Source organism: Gobius niger (genome assembly GCF_951799975.1).
Source record: "Gobius niger genome assembly, chromosome: 12".
NCBI classification, from domain to species: domain Eukaryota; kingdom Metazoa; phylum Chordata; class Actinopteri; order Gobiiformes; family Gobiidae; genus Gobius; species Gobius niger.
In genome coordinates, this window is record NC_136863.1 from 19,922,438 (window position 1) to 19,949,753 (window position 27,316).

The 27,316-nt window shown below is 40.7% G+C and overlaps 3 protein-coding genes across 4 annotated transcripts; all 3 read right to left on the reverse strand.

Moving 5' to 3' along the window:
- Positions 1-55: 55 nt before the first annotated feature.
- epx (eosinophil peroxidase) lies at positions 56-6,352 on the reverse strand (the record flags this gene model as incomplete). The annotated part of the gene is made up of 15 exons (XM_079567895.1): positions 6,276-6,352; positions 6,025-6,200; positions 5,787-5,919; positions 5,473-5,602; positions 5,189-5,395; positions 4,633-4,990; positions 3,629-3,789; positions 3,135-3,393; positions 2,893-3,063; positions 1,788-2,025; positions 1,360-1,571; positions 533-697; positions 373-456; positions 200-296; positions 56-110 (listed from the first exon to the last, which is right to left on the reverse strand). Exons 1-15 carry the CDS (start codon positions 6,308-6,310, stop codon positions 56-58), a joined length of 2,481 nt encoding a protein of 826 aa, XP_079424021.1. The 5' UTR covers positions 6,311-6,352.
- A 2,036-nt stretch (positions 6,353-8,388) lies between these two features.
- On the reverse strand, positions 8,389-17,247 carry hps5 (HPS5 biogenesis of lysosomal organelles complex 2 subunit 2). The gene is made up of 22 exons (XM_079567378.1): positions 17,096-17,247; positions 16,907-17,017; positions 16,507-16,571; positions 16,225-16,417; positions 16,002-16,132; positions 15,697-15,915; positions 15,547-15,618; positions 15,286-15,374; positions 14,992-15,170; positions 13,697-13,855; positions 13,325-13,484; positions 12,734-12,851; positions 12,408-12,554; positions 12,270-12,338; positions 11,171-11,739; positions 10,299-10,422; positions 10,080-10,229; positions 9,877-9,996; positions 9,638-9,751; positions 9,424-9,530; positions 9,000-9,285; positions 8,389-8,718 (listed from the first exon to the last, which is right to left on the reverse strand). Exons 1-22 carry the CDS (start codon positions 17,201-17,203, stop codon positions 8,658-8,660), a joined length of 3,351 nt encoding a protein of 1,116 aa, XP_079423504.1. The 5' UTR covers positions 17,204-17,247; the 3' UTR covers positions 8,389-8,657.
- Positions 17,248-18,095: 848 nt separating this feature from the next.
- gtf2h1 (general transcription factor IIH, polypeptide 1) lies at positions 18,096-23,690 on the reverse strand. Of its 2 annotated transcripts, XM_079567733.1 has the most exons (16): positions 23,639-23,690; positions 23,501-23,566; positions 23,013-23,173; positions 22,736-22,928; positions 21,097-21,262; positions 20,915-21,008; positions 20,679-20,828; positions 20,526-20,605; positions 20,320-20,453; positions 20,149-20,236; positions 19,974-20,062; positions 19,765-19,882; positions 19,569-19,659; positions 19,174-19,289; positions 18,994-19,086; positions 18,096-18,894 (listed from the first exon to the last, which is right to left on the reverse strand). In XM_079567733.1, exons 3-16 carry the CDS (start codon positions 23,164-23,166, stop codon positions 18,808-18,810), a joined length of 1,653 nt encoding a protein of 550 aa, XP_079423859.1. In that variant the 5' UTR covers positions 23,167-23,173; positions 23,501-23,566; positions 23,639-23,690; the 3' UTR covers positions 18,096-18,807. The 2 variants fall into 2 exon arrangements, with proteins under 2 accessions (XP_079423859.1, XP_079423858.1); XM_079567732.1 differs by having other exon boundaries at positions 23,501-23,672.
- Positions 23,691-27,316: the final 3,626 nt, after the last annotated feature.

Genomic DNA, 27,316 nt, shown 5'->3' on the forward strand with positions numbered 1-27,316 from the left:
ACAAGGGGGAAGAAGCTCTACATTGCAAGATATGACCGGTACCTCATACCCAAAGTCAGCTTTTTGGTTGACAACATTTCACATTATCAAATTCTCTCTTGGGGTAATATCTGCAAGAAAAACAAAGGAATATAAATACATTTTTTTTTAAATCTCATTCATCATGTGTGATGAGACCAGTGTATTTCCTAACAGTTACCTGCGATAACAGATCATCGTCGTCACCGAAAGGGCCACACCACCAATGACCACAATGACTGCAGTGATGATGGAGGCTGTGGTTTGTGTAGTTGGCTCTGGGGAAAGAAAACAAAATGAAATTAAATTAATAGAGGAGTTATAAATCAAATCAAAAGACAAGGACAGACGTACCTACACACACAAAGGAACCTGGGGTATTAAGGCACCTCATATCTTTAGGACATGGTGAAATGGTTTCTTCACATTCATTTATATCTGTAATCACAAAAAATAGTCATAAAGATGGAAAGGAAAAAGCTTTTAGAGTAGAAAAGGCCGATTGTGGCTGTACCTTGGCAGGATGGTGGTGTCGGTCTCCACTTCTTGGTGTTTAGGTCGCAGCTGATGGATGAAGAGCCCAGCAGCTTGTATCCAGACTGGCACTCGTAGAGAACCATGGAGCTACAGAGCAGAGAGTATCCTGCTGCAATCCTTGGGACGGGGCCACAGTTTGGATCTACAAAAGATACAGTTTGCCAAATGCAGTGTGAAAATGAAAAACCTTAAAGTGATAGTCTGTTAGTCTAAAATGTATCACAAATTTAATAGAATGCATATATTTGACCCTCTAGGCCTCATTTGATGTAAAGTAAGAGTAATAATAATATTTTGTCTTAAGCCCCTCCCTTATCTGATCTCAACAAATGACAGTCCCGCAGGATTGCTCATGGACCAATGACACGAGCTTTCCTGTCCCCAGGGTAAGAGGCTGGGCTTGTACTGTAATCTACTTCTTCTAGATCTTAAATAGTTTATTTACTGACAGTACAGGACCTGGAGACACAAACACGCAAACACATTGTGGTAGTCTGAGGCGTCAGGCCATTGTTATCAGATTATTTTTGACACAGAGTAAGTCACAAAGGGAAGCCAACAAAGGTTTGGAGGTGGCCTTGGGAAAATTCCTTATCAACAGTCACTGATATCAAATGTTTGTTTAAGCTCTCAGTCGTTTTCATCATAAGTAGCTTATTAAGGTGAGAGCTGAGGTAAAACATTCCCTTACAGGAAACGGTTTAAGAACATTTGTCTGCAAGCGACCACACTGCACCTAAAAGCAAGAGGTCCTAATTATGGACCAGATACATCTCATACTTGTCCTCACATCCTCTTCCTCACCTGTCTCTGGCTCTTTCCAGGGGCGGAGGTCCAGGTGGGGGATGCGCTGATGGAAGCAGGGCAGTAGCTCCTCTGGGCTCTCTGTTCGTGTGAAGGGGTCAAAGGGCACCAAAGTGATGTGGCTGTTGTCACAGATGATGCGGGACAGAGACACAGAGTGGAGCTGTTTTCTCTGGGAACTGCTGAAAACTCCTTTCCTTTCCCACCAAAACCTAATAGAAACAATCGAGATCGTTCAACAGCGTAAAATTCACAGTTACGAAAAATCAATGGAGATTTTTTTAGTTTAAACCTTTGTTGATTTTTGTTTTATTTATTTATTTAGCCAATAATGTCTATTTCTTGACATTTAATCCCAATCTCAACACAATTTCTTTGCACATCATAATCAGCTGCATTGGAAAATACTATGCACATAATTCCCTTACCTGTCTCCATCTCGGAGTGTCCTGAACTGTCTTCCGAGCAGACATGAGAGAAGAGGTCCCACTCGGCCCCCGGGCAGAGCAGGCTCAGCAATGGCCCCCACCCACACGTCAATGTTGTGTGGCGTCCCATAGAGGAGCTGAAATTTATGGGCCAAAGTGGAGTTTCCCAAAATGTCAGCCAGTTCAGACGTAGTGTCAGGAACAGAGAGGCCACAGAAGCGACGCCATGCACCATAACCTTAAGGTACACAATAAAGAACAAATATTTTGAATTCATATATTCACCTGGGACCCATTCATAAAACATCTTATTGTGGCAGATGTTGCAAATTCTACAGTGGGAGAGACATAGCCTTTTGGTGTTTTACTAGATTTTTGTTTGCTTGTTTGTTTGTTTGTATGAACCACACAGAGCTTTTGCCGCTGCTGCTCCCCGGCTGTGGAATGGTTTGCCCTCAGCGTCTGCTTGGCCCCGACTCTAAGCAGTTTTAAATCCTCCCTAAAGTCTTACCTGCTGTATTTGCACCGGCTTTTCATCAAGTTGAGCCGTTTTTGCATGTATTTTCTGTTTCTTTGATAATTGTTATCTATTTTATGGGAAGCACTTTGAGCAGCTGTGTTTTTTAGAAATGTCCTATAGAAATAAAGCTGACTTTGACAATGTATACACTCCCCCTTTCATTATTGTCTTATTATGCATGCATTAAGTTTTTGTGGTGCCTCTGGTTGGTCCTCAGTTCAAAATTCCTTCTGTGTTTTTGTTATTTTATTGCTCTGTTAAAAACTAAACAAACCTTCATATTTGTGCGTAATTTATCTTTTTTATCTGACCCAATGGCTGTGTGGGTGGTTAACGTGACGTCTTTACTTTCCATCATGGTGGCCTCTACAGGATCAATTGTTTTGTTGGCTTTCTGGTGAGAGGTTCTGTGAAACCTCTGAAAGCAGTGAAAACCAGAAACACTAAAAACAATTGATCCTGGAGCATCATAGAGGCCACTGTGACGGAAAGTAAAGGCGCCAAAGGTCAAATATGCACAAAGGAAAAGTTTTCTTTCCACATAAAAAGTTCCATAATGCACCTTTAAACATACAAAAAAATCACCTGGCAGCCCGTGGTCCCTGCCCCTTTGAAGGTTGAGAGCAGCGAGGTCTAGCGGGATCCCTCCTTGAGCCTGAAAGAGCCGCTCGGTCAGCTCCTCCACCATCATCTGCCCCGGTGTCTGCAATTTGGCGGGGGACAACAAGAGCCCGCGCAGCACTGGGTCTATCCCCCCTGCAAAACCGATAAGGCCCCTTGCATCACATTCATAACAAGCAATATAAATATCAAGCTTGTGCCTTTACCTTCCTGTACAACTCTCCAAGAAGCAAACAGTGACTGGTGCAGAGGCAGAGGGGGATTCTGGGAGTCGGTGGTGTAGCCCGGTCCCAGCCTGGCCACCATCGGTTGCACAGTGACGTGGGCAAAGCGAAACGCGGCAGTGGCAAAAACATTAGCAATGGTCGGATCCACAGAGGGGTCATAGCCTTTGTAGGGGGGGACTTGATCCGCCATGGCGCTTTCACCGAGAATCCGAGGAAGATAATGCTCCCACGTTAATATCTGAAAGAGTTAATGATCGCTCAGAATGTTTTGATCGATTGCGACATACTCGGCATAAGAGTGATGGCGCTTGCAAGAGCTTTGAATGTGCTATGCCTTACCCTCACAATGTGTCCCTTGTTAAACTTAATCAAATGCGTACACTTTCATCCCTCTTAATTATTTGCTTCAGCCTCGCTTTCTGACTGAATGTGACAGGGCATCAGTGTAAAAGTAAATGCAGGTTCTCTTATACCTGGTGTATCGCCCCCATGATCTTGCGAGCTTCCTGGTACAGTGTGTCCGGGCTCCAGTGAGGGTTGAGCAGGTGCAGCTCTTTGACCAGTCGGTTGTGCTCCCTCAGAAACAGTGTGTGGAGGACCACCATGCCCAGGTGCTCATTGGCTCTGGAATCACCTGTTCAGCATTAAGAATATTCAATCAATGGGTTTACCATACTGCATGGGTCATTTTTATCCTTCAAGTTGCCCATTTCTACACAGTGGTAAAAATAAACCTTTAATTTAAATGTTTAAAAAGCCTTTAGTAACATTGAAATATCGTACACTTTCGAACACACTCAAATATGTTTGCTGCTTTTGGCTTGGATTATAGCATGCATTTGCGGTGGCATTGTTTCAATAAGCTCTGCTACGTCCACTAGTGTTGCGTCAATTTTTCACCAGGATCTTGTATTGATGATGATGGGAGAGTGTGACCATTGTGGGAAGCTGTCTCCAGCACATTGAAAAGATTCTCAATGGGGTTAAGATCTGAACTCTGTGTTGGCCAATGCATGTGTAAAAATAATACATCATGCTCCCTGAACAACTCTTTCACAATGTGAACCCAATGAATCCTGGCATTGTCATCTTGGAATATGCCTGTACATCAGGGAAGAATAAATCCATTGATGGAATAACCTGGTCATTCAGGAGGTCCAGGGCGTCAGCTGATCTCATTTTTTGGGCACATAGATTTCAGCAACCCGAGATTACAACAGTTAAATCCAGGTGGCCACTTTTCTTTTTTGGTCAGGCAGTGTACTTTCTATATTTGAATTCAGAAATACATGTTATTTGTGTACACAGCAACGTGTCTGTGGCTTTCAGCAAGTATTTAATTCATCAGATAAGAGCGTGAAATGATACCTCTTTGACACACAGGCAAACAAACGTGGTTTCACTCAAACACAATGCTTGAAAGTAAACTGAAGCTGAAACACAAAAGCGAACAATAGAAAAACATTTACGGTCTCACCAGCCTGAAAGCAGGACGTGCTGTTCCGCAGAAGAGCAGATCTGGGAGGGCCGCTGGAGTTTCGAGGGCCACAGGGGTCCAGGTGGGTCTGCTTTTGGGGCAGGAAGGGCATGTAGGCCAGCTCCTGGTCCCAGCACAGCGAGTTCAGCGCCATGGACCCTAAAGGGGAGGACTGGTTTCTGAGGACAGTGGCCAGAGCAGGGGAGCTGCCGTAAACCATACTAGCGTCCACAAACGAGGTGATGGCGTTGAGCTGTTCCCGGTGACGCTGAGGCAGGACGCCCTCTGAGCAGCTGGGTGCAGAGCGAAAGAACGGCATGCAGCTCTGGATACCACTGCGGGGGTCGGACAACGGGATCTAGGGAGAACATTTTGCTTAATAAATATAATTGTGGGGAAGCACAGTTGATGGCAGAACATCTGCACAGTATTTGTAGTAAAAGCAGTAGACAGTGTTATGAACATGCAACATAGAGATAAACATATAGAAATGCTGCGCAGAAAAATTCACTCTGACACAGCCTGTAAACATTGTGGACACACTGTGGACAGAAACCTGTATGGGGAAGCAGGGAGTGTCCCGGCTGCAGGTGAGGCTACAGTCCACTCCTGTCTTAAACGCTGTCGTACTGGGACTCTGAGGCGTCAGCACCACATCATGGTCGATCCACTGCCCCCACTCCACGAGCAGGTGGGACAGGGTGGAGTCCAGAGATATGTTGTCATTTTGTGTGGAAAGCACCTCCTGGGACACCAGCCGCACCTGGGCATTACCAAAGTATCGGATGTTTTAGAGGGGAAAGAAAAGATGACAAATGCTCCTCTGTACTGCAGTCTTACTGGAGGGAGGCTGGCGTTGAGATAAGTGTGGCCCGGGTCCCAGCCTCTAGGAGCCCCCCACACGTCTTCATACTCAGGAGGGAGCCAGCGAGAATATGGGACGTTAGCAGCACCCCACTTGGGATACTTCCTGTTTGAGGAAAAATCACTGGAATAATGATCAACCCATCTCTCCTTCCTCTTGTCTTAATCTGGTCTATGAAGTTCTCTTGGTGGTAGAGTGTAGAGTCAGTTTGTAAGTGTGGGGTTTAGACAGTTTATATGGCCTGGTCCTGGATTGGTCCAGCTTAATCCTGGTTAAGTCCGGTCCTGACCTGTTGTTGCAGTCTCCGGTGATGGACCTGTAGCGCTCAGACACACAGCCAGAGGGACACAGCGGCCTCTGCAGCTCAGAGGAGCAACCTGTCACCTGCAGCAAGTTCTCCACATCCCTCTCACTCAACAAATCTGACCCAAACAAAAACATTGACATTCAATCAGACCTGGCTCATTAACTTTATTTGACAGGACAGTACAGCATGAAAGGCATAGTAAAAAGTGTCACGGACATACCATGAGGTTGTGGTTGCTCCATGCTGTGAGTGTAGACCATCTCTCTGATCAGCTCCACAGTGTTGTCCAACAGTTCTGCTGCGTAAATGTGGGTCCGGACCGAGGCCTCAGTCTGTTTGAACTGAGCCAGCAGGTCACTGGGCCTTAGAGTGCCCTCCGACAGAGACTTCTTCACTCTGAACAATATAAACAGGCTCTACATATTTGCGTTTCCCTAATCAGTATGAAGCAATGTTGACGAAGGACCTCACCTCTCACTTGTGCGAGCATAAGCAGCGTCTGTCATTTCGATGGCTCTCTGAACTGCTTCCTCAACAAATTCTGAACCCAAATACGCCTTTTCTGAATTAACACAAACACAACCTCAAATCAGACCAGTGTTAAATGATAATAAAGATGCAGATTTATATTTTGCTTGATAGCTTCTAAAAGTGGTTCAGTTGTTATTTCATCACTCCCGCTATTGGTGATGGTAAACTACATAATATTATGTTGCCACAGCTGCCCTGGGGTTGCTTTCGATCTGTGCCAATGGCCCCTTCAACCAACACCGCTCTCCTCAATCAATGTGGCAGTACTGTTCCTATACCATTTATTGCACAAATTTCATTCCACTGGTCAGAATAACAAACTAGTACCGCTTACCTGTTGTGTTGTCAACATTTTTCAGCAAAACATACTTCATTAAAATGATGATGAGCAGCAAGGAAAATGAGATCTAAAACAGTAAGAAAAGAATTAAAAATAATACTTTAGTAGTTTAAACTCAGATAATTAAAAACATACGTACTTATAGATATAATATGAAGAGACACTTACCAAATGTGTTGCCTCCATCTGTTTTTCTATAGATACGTATCCAGCTGGAGAGTCATTGTGTGTTTTTGTGACTGTGTCTTCAGAGTCAGGGCTCTGGGCATCAGCTTTACCCTTTATATCCTGACCACAGAAGCAGCAGGTATGTGCAGAATCCCCTAATCTGCACTTCTGGTGACAGCAGTCCAACTTCAAACAGTGGCCGCTCTCATTTGGCCCAAAAACCTCAATCCTCACAAATCGCATTTATTCTGTCTCTCATTGTCGATGAAAACCCAAGTATCAAAACATTTTGAAATATAATTATCACCTCCCCTTGAAATTGTTGAAGCTTCACATCTTAAAACAGAGAGTAGAGTAAAAGACAAGCAACACGCTGATGGAGATACACACATACTATTCTCCATAAAACTCAGCAGCAATTTTTTCAAATAAAGGATTTCAAAGATTTAATTTCCTAAATGTATCTGAATCTCACATTTGGAGACGCAACGGCGATGACCCCCTCCAAGAAAAGTCACATCAGGCCTGAGAAACGGTAAAAGGGCATGTTTTTAGACATATTTTTCACCAGTGAAAACAACCATAATTAAATAAATGCTTGGATTTGATTGCTTAAGTGAAAAGTACTACATAGTATTGCTTTTATGGTCTACGCATCTTAAAGCCACACCGCGTAGAATTTTACCCAATAAATACAATTGAAATACAAGCATTTATTTTATGACAGATATATATAAAAAATACCACATAAATTTACAAACATGTGCTTATGCTGTGAGGGGCTCCTCTCTCCTAAGGCATGACTGCAGCTTTGCCGGGAGTGGGTACGTCTCCAGCTCGTCTCCATGGCGATGTCGACTAGTCAGTAGTAGATCCTCATCCAAATCCATTCTGAGATTACCCGCTGCAGTAATAGCATTTTTTGTGTTGAGCTGATCATTAGCAGCATGTTTTGTATTGATGGTACAAATGCTACGCAGTGTGCCTTTAATGTAATGGAAATTGGTATTTAAAAATAAAAATCACATTATTTTTTCTTTTAGCATTAATTACTGCTTTTACCTTTGAGCTGAGCTTAACTTTGCAGCTCAGAGCTGAAGGTAAACTTGAATAACTCCCACGGACGAAATACACAAAAACATGTGGCAAAAGGACTAGACTTCTGGGAAATGGTAATAAGCTGTCAAAAGAGAGCACAGCCAGAAAAGGTCAGAGTGACGTGAGCTCTATATTAATGTGTGTTACTGGACAAGAATCTAAAGCCGGTGTCGACTTTCACAAATCAAACCTGAAGCTCCAGTGTTTCCCCGACTTTTCTTTGAAGCTCCAGGTGTGTGATAGCAGAGACTGAGCCATCCTCCTTTTCAATACAACGATATTAACTTCTGTCTCAGTTGACCCACATAAGCAGTCATTTGCCACGAGCAGAAAAAAGCAGAACAAGGGTGGTGTTATGTTTATGCATTTATTACTTTGACACATGTTTTATAAAAATCATGTTAAGTTTAACACTGCTTTAAGACTTGTTTTCTATTAGTTACTTAAACTAACACTGACTGAAATTCACATTGGAAGCCAAAATTACACAATTTGTTGAATAATTTCTTAATCACAAAAAAAAAAAAACATGTAACAAAAAGGTCAATACTGAGATATATTATGTGTAAACAAACCATAAAACACCCTTATCTTAAATAACATATTCAACAGTGCACCTTCATTTTAAAATCTACCTTTTGATATCACAGTGCAAACTTTCAGTAGTATTTCAGTAGTCGAGACTTTTGTTCAGGCTTTGAGAGACGTCTTTGGTTTCAGGCGTGTTGTGACCACAGGAACCGGTCACAGCGCTCAAGCATCGTCTGGATCATCGCTCTAAGAAGAGGAGAGTAAGTCAATAAAGGTTAGATTAATTAAGGTTAGATTTAATTCTCTTGCTACCTCAGATTGATTGTTTACATACAAATAAACTACTACAAACTACTTTTTAGAGCTTTTTACCATACAACAATGTCATTTTCTAAATACTAAAGTACTAAATACCTGTAAAAAACATATTAACCCCTCTTTAAGCTACATTGCAGAATCATTGTTAGGAAGAATTAAATATCATTACTGTGTAGTATCAATACAAACAGCCAGGTGCGATGACCCACCTCTGCCTCTTCTCAGTGACCCGCAGGAGCTCACAGATGAGTTTAGAGTGAGGCGTCAGGACCAACTGCACCCCACACTCCTGCAGGACGGCCAGAGCCACGTCCGGCCCAGCGGAGCGAGCCAGCATCAGGGTCAGGGTCTCTGGGCTCACCTTCCCTCCACTCACCCCGGACTCATCAGACCAGCCATCGCCTCCATTCACACCTGGGACGTGCTCGGCCGAAACGTTGCTCTGGGACAGTTGGATCAGGAGCTTCCACTCGTCCAGCGAATGAGGCTCAACTCCTGAAGAAATGCATTAACTATCTTCAGGTTTGCACTTATTCATTCTGTGCTCACAGTCTGGGCGGCTTTTGAATTAAACTTCTCTATTTTTATCTATTAGTTATATTATTTGCAAACAATTACACTTTTTAGTTATACCTTCAGGTTCCTCCAGAAGGCTGATGTCGTCCAGTTGACAAATGGTGGAAAAAGCCTCTGATCTTCTTTGCATTTGATTGCACAGATAGAGGTAACCCATCCAGTACCTGCACACATCAAACGCTATCAACACCAACACTTAGTCTATCATTACTGGATACTGAAATGAAAAGATCATTACCTTATGTTATTTGTATAATATAAATATAAATACCCATGACTGCGACAGCTCTCTGCCATGGCCTGTTTTGACGCGAGGTCAGCAGGAAGACGAATGAGCAGAGACAGGAGGCGGCCATAGCCCCAGCTAAAACAGTGGGAGTGCCACCTATAAAGAACACATTATTCCTAAATTGTCTTATTATTTCTAAATATTTTGACAAAAGTGACTATTGTATTGTGTATTGGTTCAAAATTGGAGCCCTTTAATGCTAGAAGGTAATTGTGTCAGACCTTGGATCTCCACTAGGGGTCAGTGTGTCACACAGCAGAGGAGCATCATTAGAAAGTGCAAGCTCCAGCCAATCCTGCCTCAAAGACTCTGGGTCCAGTAGAGACTGAAGAAATGATAACCTGAATAAAAGACATTTAGGATAATACATAGAGGTTATTAGTCACTGCAACACATTTTGCACCGAAGTTTTGATTGGACAAACCTGTGGTCTTCAGCTCTGGATTGGACCAGATTATCCAAATATGCTAAAAAATGCCTCTGATCCGCCATTATCATAACATCAGCCGGAGTAATCGTTGGATAAAATTGGGAACAGGAGCGAACAGCAGCCTCTCCATCCTTCTCATACAAACTGGATAAGATATATTGACGTTATATTTAAGTAATTTCAAGGCAAAAACATACAAAAAGCAGTACAAACCGGTACAAGTGAGGCAGGAGAGCAGATGCACCACAGGAGGGCTGCAGCTCTCTCAGGCTGCGCAGGGACCGCTGCAAATCACTTCTCTGAATAACTTCAGACACTTTACTGGACTTTGTTAGTTCTGCAAGAAAACAAAAGAAATATGCGTTTTATTCTTCATTGTTCTAAACTTGTGTGTATCCAAAAGTCAATGCAGGGCTTTTTCAAAAACTATGTTATGTATGTTAATGCGAAGTAAAAGATACATTTTGTGAACAGATTAAAGTTCTTCAGGTGTTTGGATAAGAACCTTACATTGCAGCAATTATAATGATCTGGAGTGTCCAAACTCATTCATCGAGGGCGGTATATGACATACAGCATGGAGGGCAACAGATGGGTGGCCAATGCAGTCAAACATTCAACTGGGAGCATTCTCAGAGGTTTCTCATTTAAACCATTTCCCATACCTTTATTTAGGTGTGGAACCATGATGCCAACAGTTTTTAAGGTTTTAATCGTGTGCCAATTTAACAAGAGGTTAATCTTAACCTTACAACAATTACAGCAACTGCTGCTGTGTGTAGATTCCTCATGCATTTATCAAGGCATCAGCCTTGGGTGACTTGTTTCTGGCCAAAGTTTTTTTTGAAGGTGATAGTCTTTAAGTTTGCTAAATGAGGAGAGATGAAGGAGGAGAGTGAAATTTCTTTAACCAGAAAGCAAAACGAGCAGCGCACTAACAGAATTTTCAAAAGAAAATGATCAAGCTCCTACCCCTCCCTCCTTGGTCCATGCGAGAGGATGCTAGACTCTGATTAGTTGCTGAGATCCGGGAAGGGGGGACTTTACAAAGAAAAAATGTAAATAAATCTCACACATTTTCTGACCTTGCATAGCCTCGATGAAGGAGCTCTGGAGGTCGGCCTGGTCTTTGTAGCAGAGCAGGCACATTTTTCTCACTCGTTCGTGGTCGAGGAGAAAGAAGTAGCGTCGGAGGAAAGTGCAGCTGCCCAGAGTATATTTACTCTGGTGTTTCCTGAAGCAGCTGAGCTCTGTGTAAAGCATGGCCAGCTGAGAGAGATTGCCCATCAGATCTGATGGGACAGGTTTGGGTGCACCGACTCTAATAGGCTCCGCACGAGAACCATTGGAAGCATCAGCGTCTATGACTTTGTGATCCACTGGTGACTCGCGCTCACAGTGGGAGTTTTCCTCTCCAGAATCACTGCTGCCGTGTAACTCCTCTTTTGAAACATTCTGTTCCTCTCGCGGCTCTGTGAAGGGGTTTAGGGGTTCTCTGTCGTCTGTTGGGACACTGTGGTTTGATTCGGATCCAGATACAGTTAACTCAAGTTTGACCGGACCAAGGACCTTCTCCAGAGCAGGAAGCCACTCGAGCAGAGTTTCTTCAAGACTAATCGGGTCAAGGAGCACCAAGGGATCCTGGATTTGGGCACTGGGTAAAAAATAAGGATTTCAATTGACTAAGATTGAGGAGTAGAATAAAAGTTTGACCATGGCAAACACAAAAAACAGTTCTCATGCCCCTTAGTAATTTTTAGACATCTAATATATATCCAAATGCTTTCAAGATAGTGAATGTGAAAGCATGTTATCATTAACTAATATGTCCTCAAGCAAGAGTATCGTTACATAAAAATAATTTTACTAAAAGAAGAACAGTATAAAGGTGTGAACCAAATATTTACACAAGTAATGGTTAAAAAGTGGTGAAATTCTAAGCACAAAATCAACGCAAAAGACTGATTTACGACAGGATAGGGCAGATAAAAGATATAACATTGAAATTCACCATGAAAATGCAATTAAATAAATAATTCTCAAGATACAAGAAAACTAATTGACATTTGACATTCATAAATGGATGGGCTCTGAATATGGGCTATCATCACTTTTGTAATGTGACATTTTGGAGGCAATTCTTTTTATATTAAACTGTCTTGAAAGTACGCAGTGTTTACTTACATCGCATGGTCAGTCGCTGATTGCAGTTCATTCAATTCTGCTTCTGTGCTTGACATTTCATCATAAACCCTGTAAAACAAAGCAATTCCTCTCACATCATGCCTTGATAAGCTGCACATGTGAATTAATGTGGCTTACTCGTGATCCATAGTCTCAGAATATGCTGCTGTCGGTGCAGGCATTTCCACCGTGGATCCATCTCGATATTCGGGTCGTTGCCACAGTTCAGAGTTCATCTGGAGGGTGTTGATCTTCTCCGTCGTCTTCTTCATAAAACTGGACACACTAAAGAGAAGTCATGCTCAGTAATGATTCACAACAGTCCTGAATGTTACATAAGAGCAAGTTGGAGAATTTGTTCATTCAAAAAAGGGGAAGCTGTCTTAAATAGATGGATTGGCTTGTTTTTTTTATAACAAACAGAAAGAAGAACTGAACTTTTTTCAGTTTCTAAAAAGGGTTACCTTTCTTTAACAGCTTGCAGGGCGATGCGCGGCGGCTTAGGTCGAAACGACAGGGGGATATTGAATGGTAGTCCCTGCTCAGACCGCTCCATTTCCATGCGCTCGCAGCTCTGTGGATCTGAATCAAGATGGCGGCCAAAGCCAGAGGAAAAACACAGATGTATGGAGCGGTGGAAATGTATAATGAGAATGAAAGGGCAAAGGGGAAGCAGGTGGAGCTGAGGTGCAAGACATGACTGAATAGAAAACATAAATTAAATGCTGCACAATGTGATAAAAATAATTGTGGCATGAAGTACGGAGGAACAGTATGGCAAGATATGTCAGATTTAAGCACTGTCAGAGTAATTCCAGTACCACCACAAGTAATTAACACATTTTAATCAAAAAGAATCTCAGGAGACAAGTCTTAATGCAGTAAGCTCAACATCTCTTTTGTCATTTAACTTTAGACGAGGCAAAGCAACATTTAGCAGAGAAAATGTAATAGAAGGAAATAAAAACAAAAAGGTATGTTTGAGTGCGAGTTACTGTATTTCCATACTTCTATTTGGAAGTTAGTGCTCAGACGCTAAATCAGCCTATTCTTACCATGATCCACTTGATCCTCATCTTGAACAAAGCTGAAGTCCTTGAGCCGCTCTTCCTCAGACGCAGACTGGTTTAGGAGGGATCCGGTTTCTTCATCCGACTGACTTCCCTTGCGGCTGATCACTCGATAGATCCCACAGTCCAGGACGTTAAAGCTCTCCTGGAGGTGATAGTAATTCAGATTAGTAATACGCTTGATTTATCTTTACAAGTGATTTGTTGACCCAGACCCACTTTCTCAATAAACTGTCCCATTTTGTAATCAGGCAATATAGACTATTTTAATTATGTTTCAAACTAGATGTATCTTGCGTAATTGTGGCTCATAAAAAATCATGACAAATATGTTGAAAATTATTAATCTGGACTCACATGTGAAGAGATGCTGCTCCTGCGGCTGCTGGAGGCAGAGTCAAGAGGCTCCAGTTTGCTGATCACTTCCTCCAACTGTCCCATCAGCTCTGTAGTGTCGCAGGGGCTCAGCTGGGACTTCAGATGCTCGAGACGATCAATGGGAATAGATTTCCTGGCCTAACAAAAGTTCCCTTTTATTCGCCACAAAACCATAATACAGAAAATCTAAAGTCTAATACAAATAGACTAGGCCAGGGGTTCCCAAACTGTGGTACAGGACGCCCTAGGGGGTACGCAAAGAAAATGTTGAGAGAAAAAAAGTTTATCACAATCTAATCGATATTAACCCGCTAAAACTGCCACACGGGAAACACGCTTATAATACGGAAGAGCCTATTCAAACGTGGATGAGCAGTTCTGGACCTAAATGCCGCTCAAAAACTGAACCTCACGTTCCTCAGTCGCTTTGTATCTGCCACATAGCTTCATTTCATTTACAAGTTGATGCACGGCGACACGTGCAAATATTGTAATGTCCTCCGTATAAATTGTCTTTGCATCAACGAAACCAACACATTCGGATCTATACGACAGTAGCCATTACTGAGGGAGACACAGAGGGGGCGGGGCCAGATCACAGAGTCCGAACCAGGGTCTTATGTTCAGAATGAGCTGGTCACTGGGACAAAGCTTTACCCCTTCACAGCCATGTTTTCAAAATAATTAAAAACTGACATTTTCATTTAATATTTTGTATTTTCGTATTCTTAATAGCCTATCACCCAAGCAAGCAAAAAAATGTTTAAATGTGGAAAAACTGCTTGAGTTCACAGTAATAATGGATGGAAATAGACTCTTCACGCAAAGCTTCAGGGGGTACACGGCTACACAGAGCATTAAAGGTGTGTGCATCTGACCTTGTAGTGACCCAGCGGCTGTGGTCAGCATGGCGCCTTTACTTTCCACCACAGTGGTCTCTAGGATGCACCAGGATCAATTGTTTGGAGAATTTTCATTGCTGACGGAGCCTCTCACCAGAAAACCTACAAAACAATTGATCCTGGAGCATCCTAGAGACTAAGTAAAGGCGCCATGCTAACCACTCATACAACCACTGAGTCACTACAACGTCAAATATGCACAAATATCACCTTTAAGATCAGCCTTTGTGCTCTCCTAAAGCATCATGTTTGCTTTTAACAAATTAACAAATATAAATTGCATCCCATTCGCAAACAAGTCGAGAGCAATGAGTTATTTTCCTGACCAGGCAGTGGCCATAAAGTCATAATAGCACAGTAAACATTATTCACCCTGCTTGTGGTGATGGCGTGCTGGAACATGCAGCAGACGACAGCAGCCAAGAGCCATGACTCCCTGCGAAGGAGACGCTCCACACATCGCTCCGCTGATAGAAGTGTGAAGTGGGACAGGCGACCGCTGCCATGGAGACAGAACAGTTCACTGCGGTAGACTACGATATCAGCTACATCTGAAAAAATAAAAGGACCAGCATTGCAAATACAGCTAAACCTTGCTCATATCTTTGTAACACATAATGCAGTATAGTTGTTATATATTTAATTCAAAACTGTTCATCAAGTAACCTTTCACTTCAGTCCACAGAAGCACTTGGCCATTCTGAGGCGTAAAGATGAAAATGGCAGAGTCGGTCCAAGTCAGTAGATTTTGGTCACTAAACGTGTATAACAGAGGGTTTTGTGTTAAGAAGATATGTTATTGAAATAGATAGAATGAAGTAACAATCAGATCATCAGGTTGGCATTGAATGTGTGTTACTTTTACCCCTGATATAACAATAATAAATACTGATATGAATAATAACAAAATAAGACAATAATACTTACCCCATATATAGTAGTTTTGTAAAGGCTAACGACTGAGGGCTCCTTTGTGACGCATTATATTGAGGCTCGTTCCTAAAAGTAACCAAGAAAAACACAACGTGAGGCTGTTTTAACGAAGGTAGGAACTTCCAAACAGGAACATATTTGTACCTGTATGTGATGAGCGGCAGAGGAGGACAAGTGAGGAGCTGCTTGAACTGATGAGTGCTCACAACCTCACCGTTAAAATTAGCCTCCCATATTCGAGATCCAGGTCGTGCACAGTACAGCAGTGGGGCCTGTCCCAGTAACAAGCCTCTGTTCTGGGGGAAGAAACAAGCTCCATATTCTCCATCGCGCTCTTTATGTCCAACTCGCCAGAACTTCTCCCTTAAGACAGACAACGATAGATTTTGTTATAATATTATCATGATCATTATTTATGCAATATGTCAGAAAATCAAACCAAGACAGACTTTTCAGTATCGCAGATGTAACAACGGGTCAAGGAAGACACCAGCAGACATCCATCTTGAAAGCCGAGCTGAACTACTTTGGAGTCAACCGTGGTCACAGTTTGAACTGGAAAAATAACAAAGGCTGTTCCCTAAAAACAAAGAATAAAACAAAAATAAAATAATTTGATCACAACATGGTTCCTCATCATGTATTACATTGTACTGCTATGATGTTCAATACTTTGCCGGTTTTAGAGGACCCTGCCCTCAGAAAGGACACTTTTCCTGCTGTGTCCCCCACATATACTTTGAGGGTGTTTGTGTCCCAGCACAGAGCAGTGATTGCTTGCCCTCTGTGCTCCCAGGACACACTCACTCGCTCGGGACGGCCGCGTCGTTCCAGCTGCAGCTCCCACACCACCACCAGCCCCTGACTAAATCAAAGTCACATTCAAAGTAACCAGAGATTTAGCCAAAAAACTTAAAAATATTGATATGAATATTGATTGAAAATATTGGTTACCTTGTGGCTACAGCTATGAAGTCCTCATCATGGGGACAACACGCCACTTGAGTGATAGATCCTTCCTAAAAAACATTTAGAGCAGTGAGACACGCTCCAAAACATATTAACTGCACCAATATGGCATAATGTATAAAAAATATATATATATCTTGGCAACAAATAACAAGTATGTTTCCATCAAGAAAGTCACCAGCCTGGCTTTGAGAGCAGTGACCTACATCTTACCTGCACAATGACCCCAGTGTTGGAAAAATCTATTTAGGGAATCAGGTGACTAATGGCATCTTCAGAAGCTGCAGTAATATGAATGATGAATGTTTTTTCTGGGCTTTTTTCTTCTTCTTTTTAAGCAAATTTTACTCTGACTAAAATGCAGAAAGATATACCAGAATATTACCTTATGAGTGACAATGAGCCGTTGTTTCCATCCTTCTCTCTGTATAAGGTGCAAACCTCCGGCGGATGTTCCCAGAGCCAGCCATTTTCTGGATACTGCCAAACAAGTGCACTAGGACAAACAAAACAACTTTTAAAAATATTTTACTGCTATTATCATGAACCTCTTGTCAATGACACGGTGGCCAACCTTAAGCCTGCCAGAGTCCAAACGTAGAGCTGCCAGAAGTGGGTCTAGACAGTCAAACTCTGCCAATGCATGAGTGTGATTCTCTGGCACAAGAGGTACACTGGGCATCTTTAAAGGCAACCATCCAATCCTTTGCACAGGAAACCATAAGTCAAGTACTAATGGTTACAGAAGTCAAACAAGCAAAAACAGGGACACAATAATAGTTACAAGGAGGGAGAGTAAACACACTGGAGCAGATAAGCAAACTTTCTCATTCTAATTCATGCCATCCAGAGTTAACAACATATGACGAACAATAAAAGAGAGGCTCGGCCTTTTAAAATACACTAAATCACGGCCAAAGTCCGGTTTGGGACAGCGGAAACTGTTTTATTGATCAAGTTGCGGTGCCTCAACTCCCTGCGTCGCGTCGCCGCGTCACGGGACAGTCTTGGGACTCATGTGACTTGTGCTAACCTTTTGCTATTAATAAATGTAAAAAAAAGAAACAGCTGTGTCAAACAAGCATAAATGGTAAAATGTTAGTTAAAAGGAATATTAGAGAATCGTTGAAGTTTGCGCGTCTCAATCGGTCCGTGACTTTAGCTAGCTTAAATCACGGCGTGCTAACCAAGGATACAAAAACATCATTCTAAACACTCACCAAATGAAAACGTCAGCGGGGTGGCTTCGAGTTCAGACCTTTGTAAAAGTGAGAATTATTTCAGAGAGTACACCCGTGCCATTGCAGATACACGCCCCACTTTCACTGTAATGTTGATGCTCAGCTGATGTTTCTGCTACTTCCTGTGGCGACTCTGGTTTACGCACGTTTCACGCACAGCAGCCTTGGTCACTGGATACTTCCACGAAACTTAAAACAATTATCACTACATTTGAACTCTGTAGTTTACTATACTTTTTGCTCTTTTTAATGCCTTGATATCATCAACAGAAATATGTGTAATTGGAGTTACATTCACTCATTATACATACAAAAAAGAAAGGCTGAAACTGCAAATATTGCCCCCTGAAATTAAAGTAATCATAAGTGAAAAATGCTTTTAGCTTAATCTAAACGACATAAGCATCTTTATGGTATATAAACTGATGGCCAGAGAACAACAGCTTGTTTAACTTTAATCCAGGACTAAAGTTTTTGTCTTCAGTGCAGACAGAATGTGCAGACATTACAAATCATTTACAGTGTGATTGGAAGCTCACACAAACTAATGCACTCAAGTGTAAAATAACAGTATTGCTATAGTCACTTCCTCTTTCCTCTGGTGAACACAGTTCCTCTAGTTGACACAGTGCTTTCAAAGGCATTTTGTGCCCAGAACCTTGCTCCAAATGCAGAGCAAACACATGTTGGCAGTCCATTGCTGGCATCTTGTGGGTCACCTTGTTGTCCTGAGTGCCTTCCTGATTCCACCTCCAATTTGGTCATGTACCATTATTCACGTCCGAACCTCCCTTTTTTCCATTAGTGACGTAAATCTTTCAACCACTTAAAAATATAACAAGAAAACTAAATTACAATTTCTTGTATTAATAAGATGCAGTTAATCTCTGATAGCAGCATCTTTCTGTCCAAATCATTGACCACTGTGAGTCCCATCACAGGCAATGCAGCAGGGGATGTCCAGTCAGAGCAGTCCAGAGCATTGACAGGCAATTAGTCCATACACTTTCATCTTTTTAGTCCCTTATTTCAACTCAAAGCGGCTTCAGGTTTTCCTCATCATCCGGCGATTTTGCCAGATCTGGAACTTGCTATAAGCGCTCTGCAACATGTCCTCCAAGTGTCCCGTTAGCTGTGCAAAATCAATAAATCAAAAGGTATTTTGTAATTAAAAACGTATAATTATCAACTTTAAAATGAAGATGCATTTTCTGCCCTACTATTAACTCACATTAGCACTTAAATACTGACGTTGAATCTTCTCCTGAAATGGTCGAAGTTTGGTCATCTGAAACTTTTCAAGATTTGACTTCATTTTCATGACCTTTGACACAAAAAAAACACACACACAAAATGAAAAACAGAATGATACATATGGTGAAATAACCATTAATATAAAGACTGGGTGTACCTTTTCTTCTAAAAATGGTGTGTTTACAGGAAAACAGGACCAAAAGTGCCTTAGCAACTCTCCTGCAGCAGCATAAAGATGTTTCAACTCTCCTTGCACCTCAGTAGGGATCATCTCTGAAAAGAAGATTTATTTTGAATTCATCACATTTTGTTTACCTACAGCACACAGGCTGTAGCCATAGAATATGGCAACCCAATATAATTTGGATTGGATAACAAGAACCAAAACACTAACCAATAATAATATATAATAAATGTGAAATGTATAGTGTTATATCAGGGGACACAGAGGCATTTTTTTTGGTAAATATTTAAAAAACACAGATCCTAAACTTCAACATATATTCAAGAACATCCATTGTATCAACAAATCCAATATTCTAAATCACTTACGATTTATGGCTTGCTGAGCTCCTCCATGCATGAGGACGCCACCTGGTGAAAGTGCGGCAATAGCAGAACTAGCAGATGCACTGGATAACACCTGCAAAGGAAGAAAGGAAGACTCTGTGACATACAAGTAACATCTACTAGGTCTTCGGGTGAACTATTGTAGGAAATCACATGAAGTAAACATGAATCTATTTACCTGAGTTAGATTGGGTTTGTAGTTGGTCATCTCATGCTGTATGTAGTTGACAGAATTGATAATATCTTGACTTGTTGTGTACTGTTGAGACTGAAGTGGAACCGGACCATGGGCGTATCTTTAAGGCAACAAAAAATAAATAGGGAAAACGATTTAACACAAGCACTAATCAGATGTTTCCTCTTAATTGAAATACTAATAAAATGTACCTATCAGATTTTTTCAGGTTTAATGCAACCGTTTTTGGTTTATTTTCCCTTTGAAGATCCTCATACTCTATGGCTTCCTGTAATTTGACCTGAAATGAACAAAAAGTGTAATATTAACTAGTCTACTTCAAAACAAACTGTTGTATTCGAAGTAAAACATAACTTTTCTACATACTTTTTTAACAGGGGGTTGAAAAAAATCTGAGTCTCTGGAGTTTCCATCTGTACTGCTCGTCTCACTGGCCTGATCAGCAGGTGCATCTCTTGAAAATACAATTATTCATGAGAAAAAATAATGTGCAATGCATTATTATTATTACATTCCTATCAAACTATTTTAACTCACCCTTTTCGCGAGCCAGCTGCAAGCACCATAGCACTGTGATGATTAAACCTCTTTATAATGGCAGAGTTGCTGCTGTCTTTTACAGTCTTGTGTGAATTGGAAGTGGAAGGAATTGGCGTGCTGAGTCCATAACCCTGTATGGCAGTGAGTTTGTAATATTTGGTTATTCGTAATTAATAATCAATATATTTATAAGCAAATCTCACCTCATCTAATGATTTGTCCTCTAAAGACAAAAGGTCTACAAGTGGATTCTTCACTCCTTGAACAACCATAGACTTTAAACCTAGAATAGATCGCACACAAAGAATTGTTTATGTATAGATATTCAACCTCTAAAAGTGCTGACTGTTTCCTACCCTTCTCGTCCTGCTTGGCACACTCTGAGAAGATATCCTGCGACCCTGTGTTGATGCGATCTCTGTGGAAATAATGTGACTGGAAAAAACGGGTCCAGAACTCCTTCTCTGTTAAGTTATGAGGCACATTTTCACTGTATTTCTGCTTTACTGTAAGAAATACATGGAGAGAAAATGACAAAGTAAAGCAGAGAACAGATTTAGCACAGAATTAAATCAGTGGATCAACAGTTTACCTGCTGGGTATGTTCTGAAGATTGACTCAATTATGTCAGCAGTCAAATTATATCTTAATCCATTACAGCCGTCAGTCTGAGGTCTGATATCAGCCTGATGGCGGCAAAAGAAACGGTTCATGATCATGTATGAGCTAAGCACAACATTGTTAGATCTAATATTTCACATCACATGATCTCACCAGGAAGGCTCCAGAAATTCCAACTTCTTGCTTGTTGTTAGACACAGCAGAGTCTGCGTTGTTGTTACTACCTAAACGATTGGCCCAGAACTCCTCAGCGCTGATTACTTGGCTTACAACGAGGTCTTTGTATAACTGGAAGAGGACAGGATCTTCTTGAAGCATCCTGTGACATAAAAAAAAGGCAGAGCATAGGGCTGTGCAATTAACCAAAGTTCAATTATATTTATGATTATAAATTATGTACAAAAATGACATAATTAGGAAAAAGGATTACAGACAATTTTATGGCATTTCATACTGTATCTCACAAAGGTAAGTACTCCTAGTATGATCAAAAATTGAAACTGTCCCAAGAGTCAATATTTTGTGTTGTGACCATTATTTCCCAGCTCTGCCCTAACACTCATGGCCATGAAGTTCACCAGATTAAAAAGTCACCAGTGGACTCCTCTTGCACTCCTCCATGTCGACATTAAAGACCTGGTGGATGATGCTCAGTCACCTTTCCACTCATCTTCTTTGGCAGGGCAGTTGTTGTCTTTGATGTGAGTTTGGGATCGCTCTCATGTTGGAGCTCCCCTATATGGACCAGTTTCTGAAGAGAGGGGGTTGTGCTCTGTTTCAGTATGGCACAGCATTCATGAATCTCAATAAGGGAACCATGAATGCCAAGAGAAGGAAGCCTCGTCTATGATACAAAGGAAAGCCCCAAAACTGTTTGCTGAAGATCCCTGTAACCATGTCTTGTGGTCAGATAAGTTTTAGTGTTCAGATGGTGTCAAGCGTGTGTGGTGCAACTGGTGAGGTAAACAAGTGCCTACAGGGAAGCACAGTGGTGGGGCTGAATGAGCGCTGCCAACACTGGGAACCTGCAGTTCATTCAGAGAACCAGGAATGGCAAAATATACGGCCCTCCTTCCTTCAGAAAGTGGGCAACTTAACGGCCCCGAATGCACCTGCAATACGACCACTGTCCTGCTAAAGATGCTGAGGGTAAAGGATGGACTAGCCAAGAATGTCGTCGGATATAAACCCAAATGAGCATCTGTGGGTATCTACAAACAGAGGTTGGAGAAGGTCAAGGTCTCTGACATTCACCAGGTTTGTGATGTTGACATGGGAGAGTGGAAAAGGAGTCCAGTGGCAACTTAAAGCTGTGTGTGTGTGTTAAGGTGTTTTGAGGAGACATTATAATCACACTATTATAAAAGCTGTAGATGGACTACTTTGAACCACTACCATGAAACATATAATGAAATATTTGCAAAAATGTTAGGGATGGACTTACTTTTGTGAGGTCTGATAACAGTTCAATTGTAGCACACAAAATGTATGTACAAAAAAAATAGCATCATAATAATAATATATATTTTGGTTAAAGAATATATTTTACATGAATTCAACAGGACACTCTTAAAAGTTGACAAATACTTGTGACTAAAACTATATGACTAGTAATATTTTTTCCTACAATGGAGCAGCCTATTATGTTTTTGGTACCAACCTCTGTGGTAAAATATCAAGATTAGTAACACCCATATGGGTTGAAGTTGAACTGCTCTTTTGTGTGGATATCCAAAAGTGCTGGAATAACGTATTCAATTTAAAAGACTCATCCACAGTATCTGATACTGACCTGTTTTTTTCTTCCAGCTCCTTGTTTGCTCTCTTCTTGAACTTGGGCAGCAGCTGCTGCAGTAGTTCCTTGGCAGCTTCTCTGTCTTTTAGTGCAGTGCTTTCATTGGCAAAATGGAATGTGGTACTTTCTCCAGTGTGAAGGACAAGCTGAAGCTGAATTTTGGCTTTACCATCTGGACTGATCTTCTGACCTGAACATATGAAGAATATAAAAATATATGATTTCAAAGAATAGAAGCTCATGTCACATGTAGAAAATTGGAAGGGTCGCTCACAGCGGATGTCCGCATAGAGATGACTGACGGTGAAGCGGTCTTTGCCCTCTGGACCCCAGGCTATCCGCTCTGCCATCAGGTAAAGTGTCCCATCCTGCTTCTTCTGACGAACTTTTTTCAGCACCAGAAGCACCTCCTCTGACAGCGATGCCATGGTAAAACTGACACAAGGGAGTTCATTGTTAGCAGTAATCACGCTTCGCCAATTTAATAGTGTCTGCAATCATGCACCCCCTAAAATGATTCAAAACCAAACCCAGAAACGGCTATAAAGATGAAGATCAAGAAAGAATGGATTGCAAACTGATCCAACAACAACAAAGGGCTATGTTTAGGCAAGCCTAAAATGTCTATTTATCTTGATGTGTATCAGCTGTTTGTATTCTTTTTACTATATGCATTAGTTAACCAAACGTCAATATGTTAGCTATACGTTACAGTCCAGAGTAGCAATGCCTGAGTGACAAGTAGCATTTAACTTTACTTACCTTAATTTGAATCGGTACTAAGATGTGCGTCGCTTTTCCTCAACGCATTGTTTCAAACTGATCTGTCTAAATACAAAATATACAAAAGTAAATATTTGAAAACAGAAAATTGACTACTCTTGCGGACAGCTCAGATACCTCTGCGCGCTCTGCGCCGACATGACTGCCGATCTGCGTGTTACACTCAAACTGTTCCGATGAGAAGCAAGACTAAAGAAGTCTGGTTCCTACTCACAAAGAGGAAGCTTTTGGCCAGTGTAGCATGCATTACTCTAAAAATGGGTACTAACATAAACATGGTCATAATTTATAATATTTTATCATAAATTCTCAGAAGACAAAGACATTGTCTTCTGAGAATTTATGATAAAATATTATAAAGTTTAATTCCACTGTGTAAAGTTCTGTAGTTTCTTGTCACTTTGTATTTCTGCTTATCTTATCTTTAGCTATAAATATCAGTTTCTTATCAGTTTAATATCAACACCAGTATACAACAATGCATTGTTGTATACTGTATATACTTGTATAAAAGGAAAGTTGATTAAAAAAAATGAATAGGAAGTGCAATGAAATCAAACTTTTAATGGGATTTTTAGGAGGGTACAAATAAGATGAAGAATGATAATCAAACAGAAACTCCACTGATCAGATAATAACACACAGCATTAGTGTCTGGTAAGTAGACTGCAACACACCTCTGGCAAACGGACACATTTGGATATATAATAAGAAAATATTTTAATATGATTATTTAAAAGTAGTATTGAAGTATTGATGAGGTAATCCAGTCAATTACTTTTTACCAAGATGCAAAAGATACAGATAAATGCATGCATTAAGGAACATTGCAGTTAACATTTTAAGCAGGAAAGTTTGTGTTAATCATTGAAAAAGTGAAAATATGTGATGAGAAATAGGATACTACTAATGATTAGGGGATAATATATGAATGTTACGATGTCTTCTTAAGAAGAGGCCTCTTTACACTCAGCAACATGGCAGCTGCACTCATCCACATAAATGTAGGTGTGGGGTTTGATGCTGTTGTCTGAGCAAAGCATCTCCACTTCTTTCTTGCTGGTTTTCATTTCCTGACAACAGGTGCATGAATGCATCATCACATTACTCACAGCAGAGTACCTAGAAATACAAAGGAAAGCATTAATATCTAATCAGACTAAAATGGACGTTGTCTCTGAATTTTTAATCTCACATGGATGAAGAAACCCCACAAGATCCTTCACAGAAAGTGAGCTCCACTTCTTTGAGCGACCTGCAGCCTCCAACCTCCAGATGTGTTACGTTCTTTTTCACTCCACAGTCGGACACTGCCACAAACACAAACAATGATTAAACAGGACAAGAAATATACAAGGGGGAAAACCTACACATGTTGCTTATTTGTTTGAAAATATTGAAGATTTGATCAGCAGTTTAAACTAACATAATTACCTTTGCAACTTTTACAACAACCATTAGCATCAGTTTGCTCAGTTCCCTGTTGGGAATAAGGTAGATTATTATGCAATTATGATTATTATGTTAAGAACAATGTTTCTTAACAATTGCCATTTACTATTGATCCCACGGTATACCTACAGGAATGCACTTTGTTGGATCAAACTTGGGACACTCGATTTGTTTCTCTGTAATAATCAACTCTCCATTCTCTTTTTTACAGTGATACTTGGTGCAGGGGTCATCTGAAGGGGAAAATGACTCAGAAGGCTGTGGAAATATTTGTATAAAGTGAGGGATGGTCCAGGGGCATACAGTGTGCTCATAAAAGATTCATACATCTCTATTTATTTCTGTGTTATAGTGAATCCAATAGTGAACATGTTCATATCTCATCCGTGTAGAATTTTTAGCAATAATAAACAAATGTATATGATGTATGTGTTCCGACTATTATATGCATAAATATAAGTGGGTCCACTGAGTCTTACCTTTATAATAACAGTAGTGGAGTTTAATCTTAAAACACAGTTGACCAGTTTACATGAGCCACAGCATTGCCCTGGTTTTGGCTCATCATAAACATAGCCCTAGAGAAAAAAAATGTTTTAACAAAGTGACATAATGAAATACATATACTACAAAAAAAAACATAGTACTACCTCAGAGCAGTTCTTTTGGCACGGATTCTCCTGACACTTATAGTCATTTAACTTGGTGTCTTTGTCTTTATTTTCAGTACAAGAGCAACGTTCACACTGGCTTTTGAAGAAATCTGTACCTGGCTATAAATAAATGCATGTAAACAAAACAAACACACACTTTACATTACCAACAAACAAACTGGTAAAAACAAATAATAATAATACAGTAATAATAATAATAATAAAAAGTCTTGCATTTGCCAAATATTTCTTACCTTGTACTCAGTGCCATTAAAAACACAGACATTCTTTGGAACTACATATGAAAAAAAGTTAATTATATCAAAAACTCAACATATTATCTAAATGTAGTTAAACAAGAATACAAAATAAGTACCACAAGTGTATTTAGAGCAGCAGCTGTCATTAGATTTATGTACGTCCAGCTCAAATCCTATTTCGCACACTGGAATGATGTCTTTACATTGTTCACTTTTGCATTCTGTAAGTAACAAACAAAATAAATCCATAAACTGTAGAGTAAATAAGTTGTCCAATATAATTGAATCATCATGCTAACTTACCACATTTAAACTGCTGACAACAATCCTCGGTGTAGTTTACCACCACTTCTCCCTCTTTTTTACAGACGAGAGGCTGCAGTGTGGGACAGGTGCGCGGTCTACACTGGACGCCCATCGTGTCCTTGTCACAAACACACTCCTGACAGCCACTCCGCCATGTATCACCCGGCTGTATAACCCAGGAAAATATTTAATGTTTTCATAGTAACACTCTCTAACAGTAAATTCTAATATATTGTTGAATGTTCAATATACCTCTTTAGGTAAGCCATCTGGACCAGGGCAACCTAATAATAGTTAAAAGGTTAGTATTTACATATATCATGTACATTTGTTATAATAATTTTGGCAATAGATTTTACAGGCAGAGACACAGAGGTCGGAGTTTGAACTGAATCGTCTCAACCCATCTGGACAGAAGCATCCCTCCATGAAAGAGTTACATTCTTCTTTTTCAGCAACTGTTTGTCCCGGACATTTGGGAATGTATTTTTCATTGTAACTGAAAAAAAAAAGTAAATATCATAAACAAATATGTTTTGGTTTATATATTTAGACACGTTACCGTTACGTTACACGTACCTTGGATTGCATGTTTCAACAACAGCTGAGCCACAGGGTTTATAGATTTGGTTTGCAGGGCAATCAAATTCTACAAGTTAAAAGCATATTGACATGCATTCTATGAGTGAATCACATATTTACATTAATGTCCATTATCACTGTCTTATCTTACCACAAAGTCCATCTGTAGCATTCCTCCAAGACACACAAATAGATTCTCGAGCACATAAAGAAGCATATGCCTCAAGACTGGCGCATCCTGTTGCATTGTTCTTGTACCAAACATCATATTTACAAGCTTCATAATAACGATCTGGCTTAATCACTTTGTGGCACTCCTTAAAGACACTTTAAAAAGACAAACACAGACGCTTGTAAATTTCAACATCACATTATCAACTTCTCTTTTTTAGCTGTACAGGATCATTACTAACTCGCTTTTCAATACTTCACATGGAGGAACAACAGGAGGAACTGGAGGTGGAGAAGGTGTAACTGTTGGAGGAGGAAGTCCGGGCTCACAGTATGGCTTCTTAGGATCTTTGACCTGCCACTCATGTGCC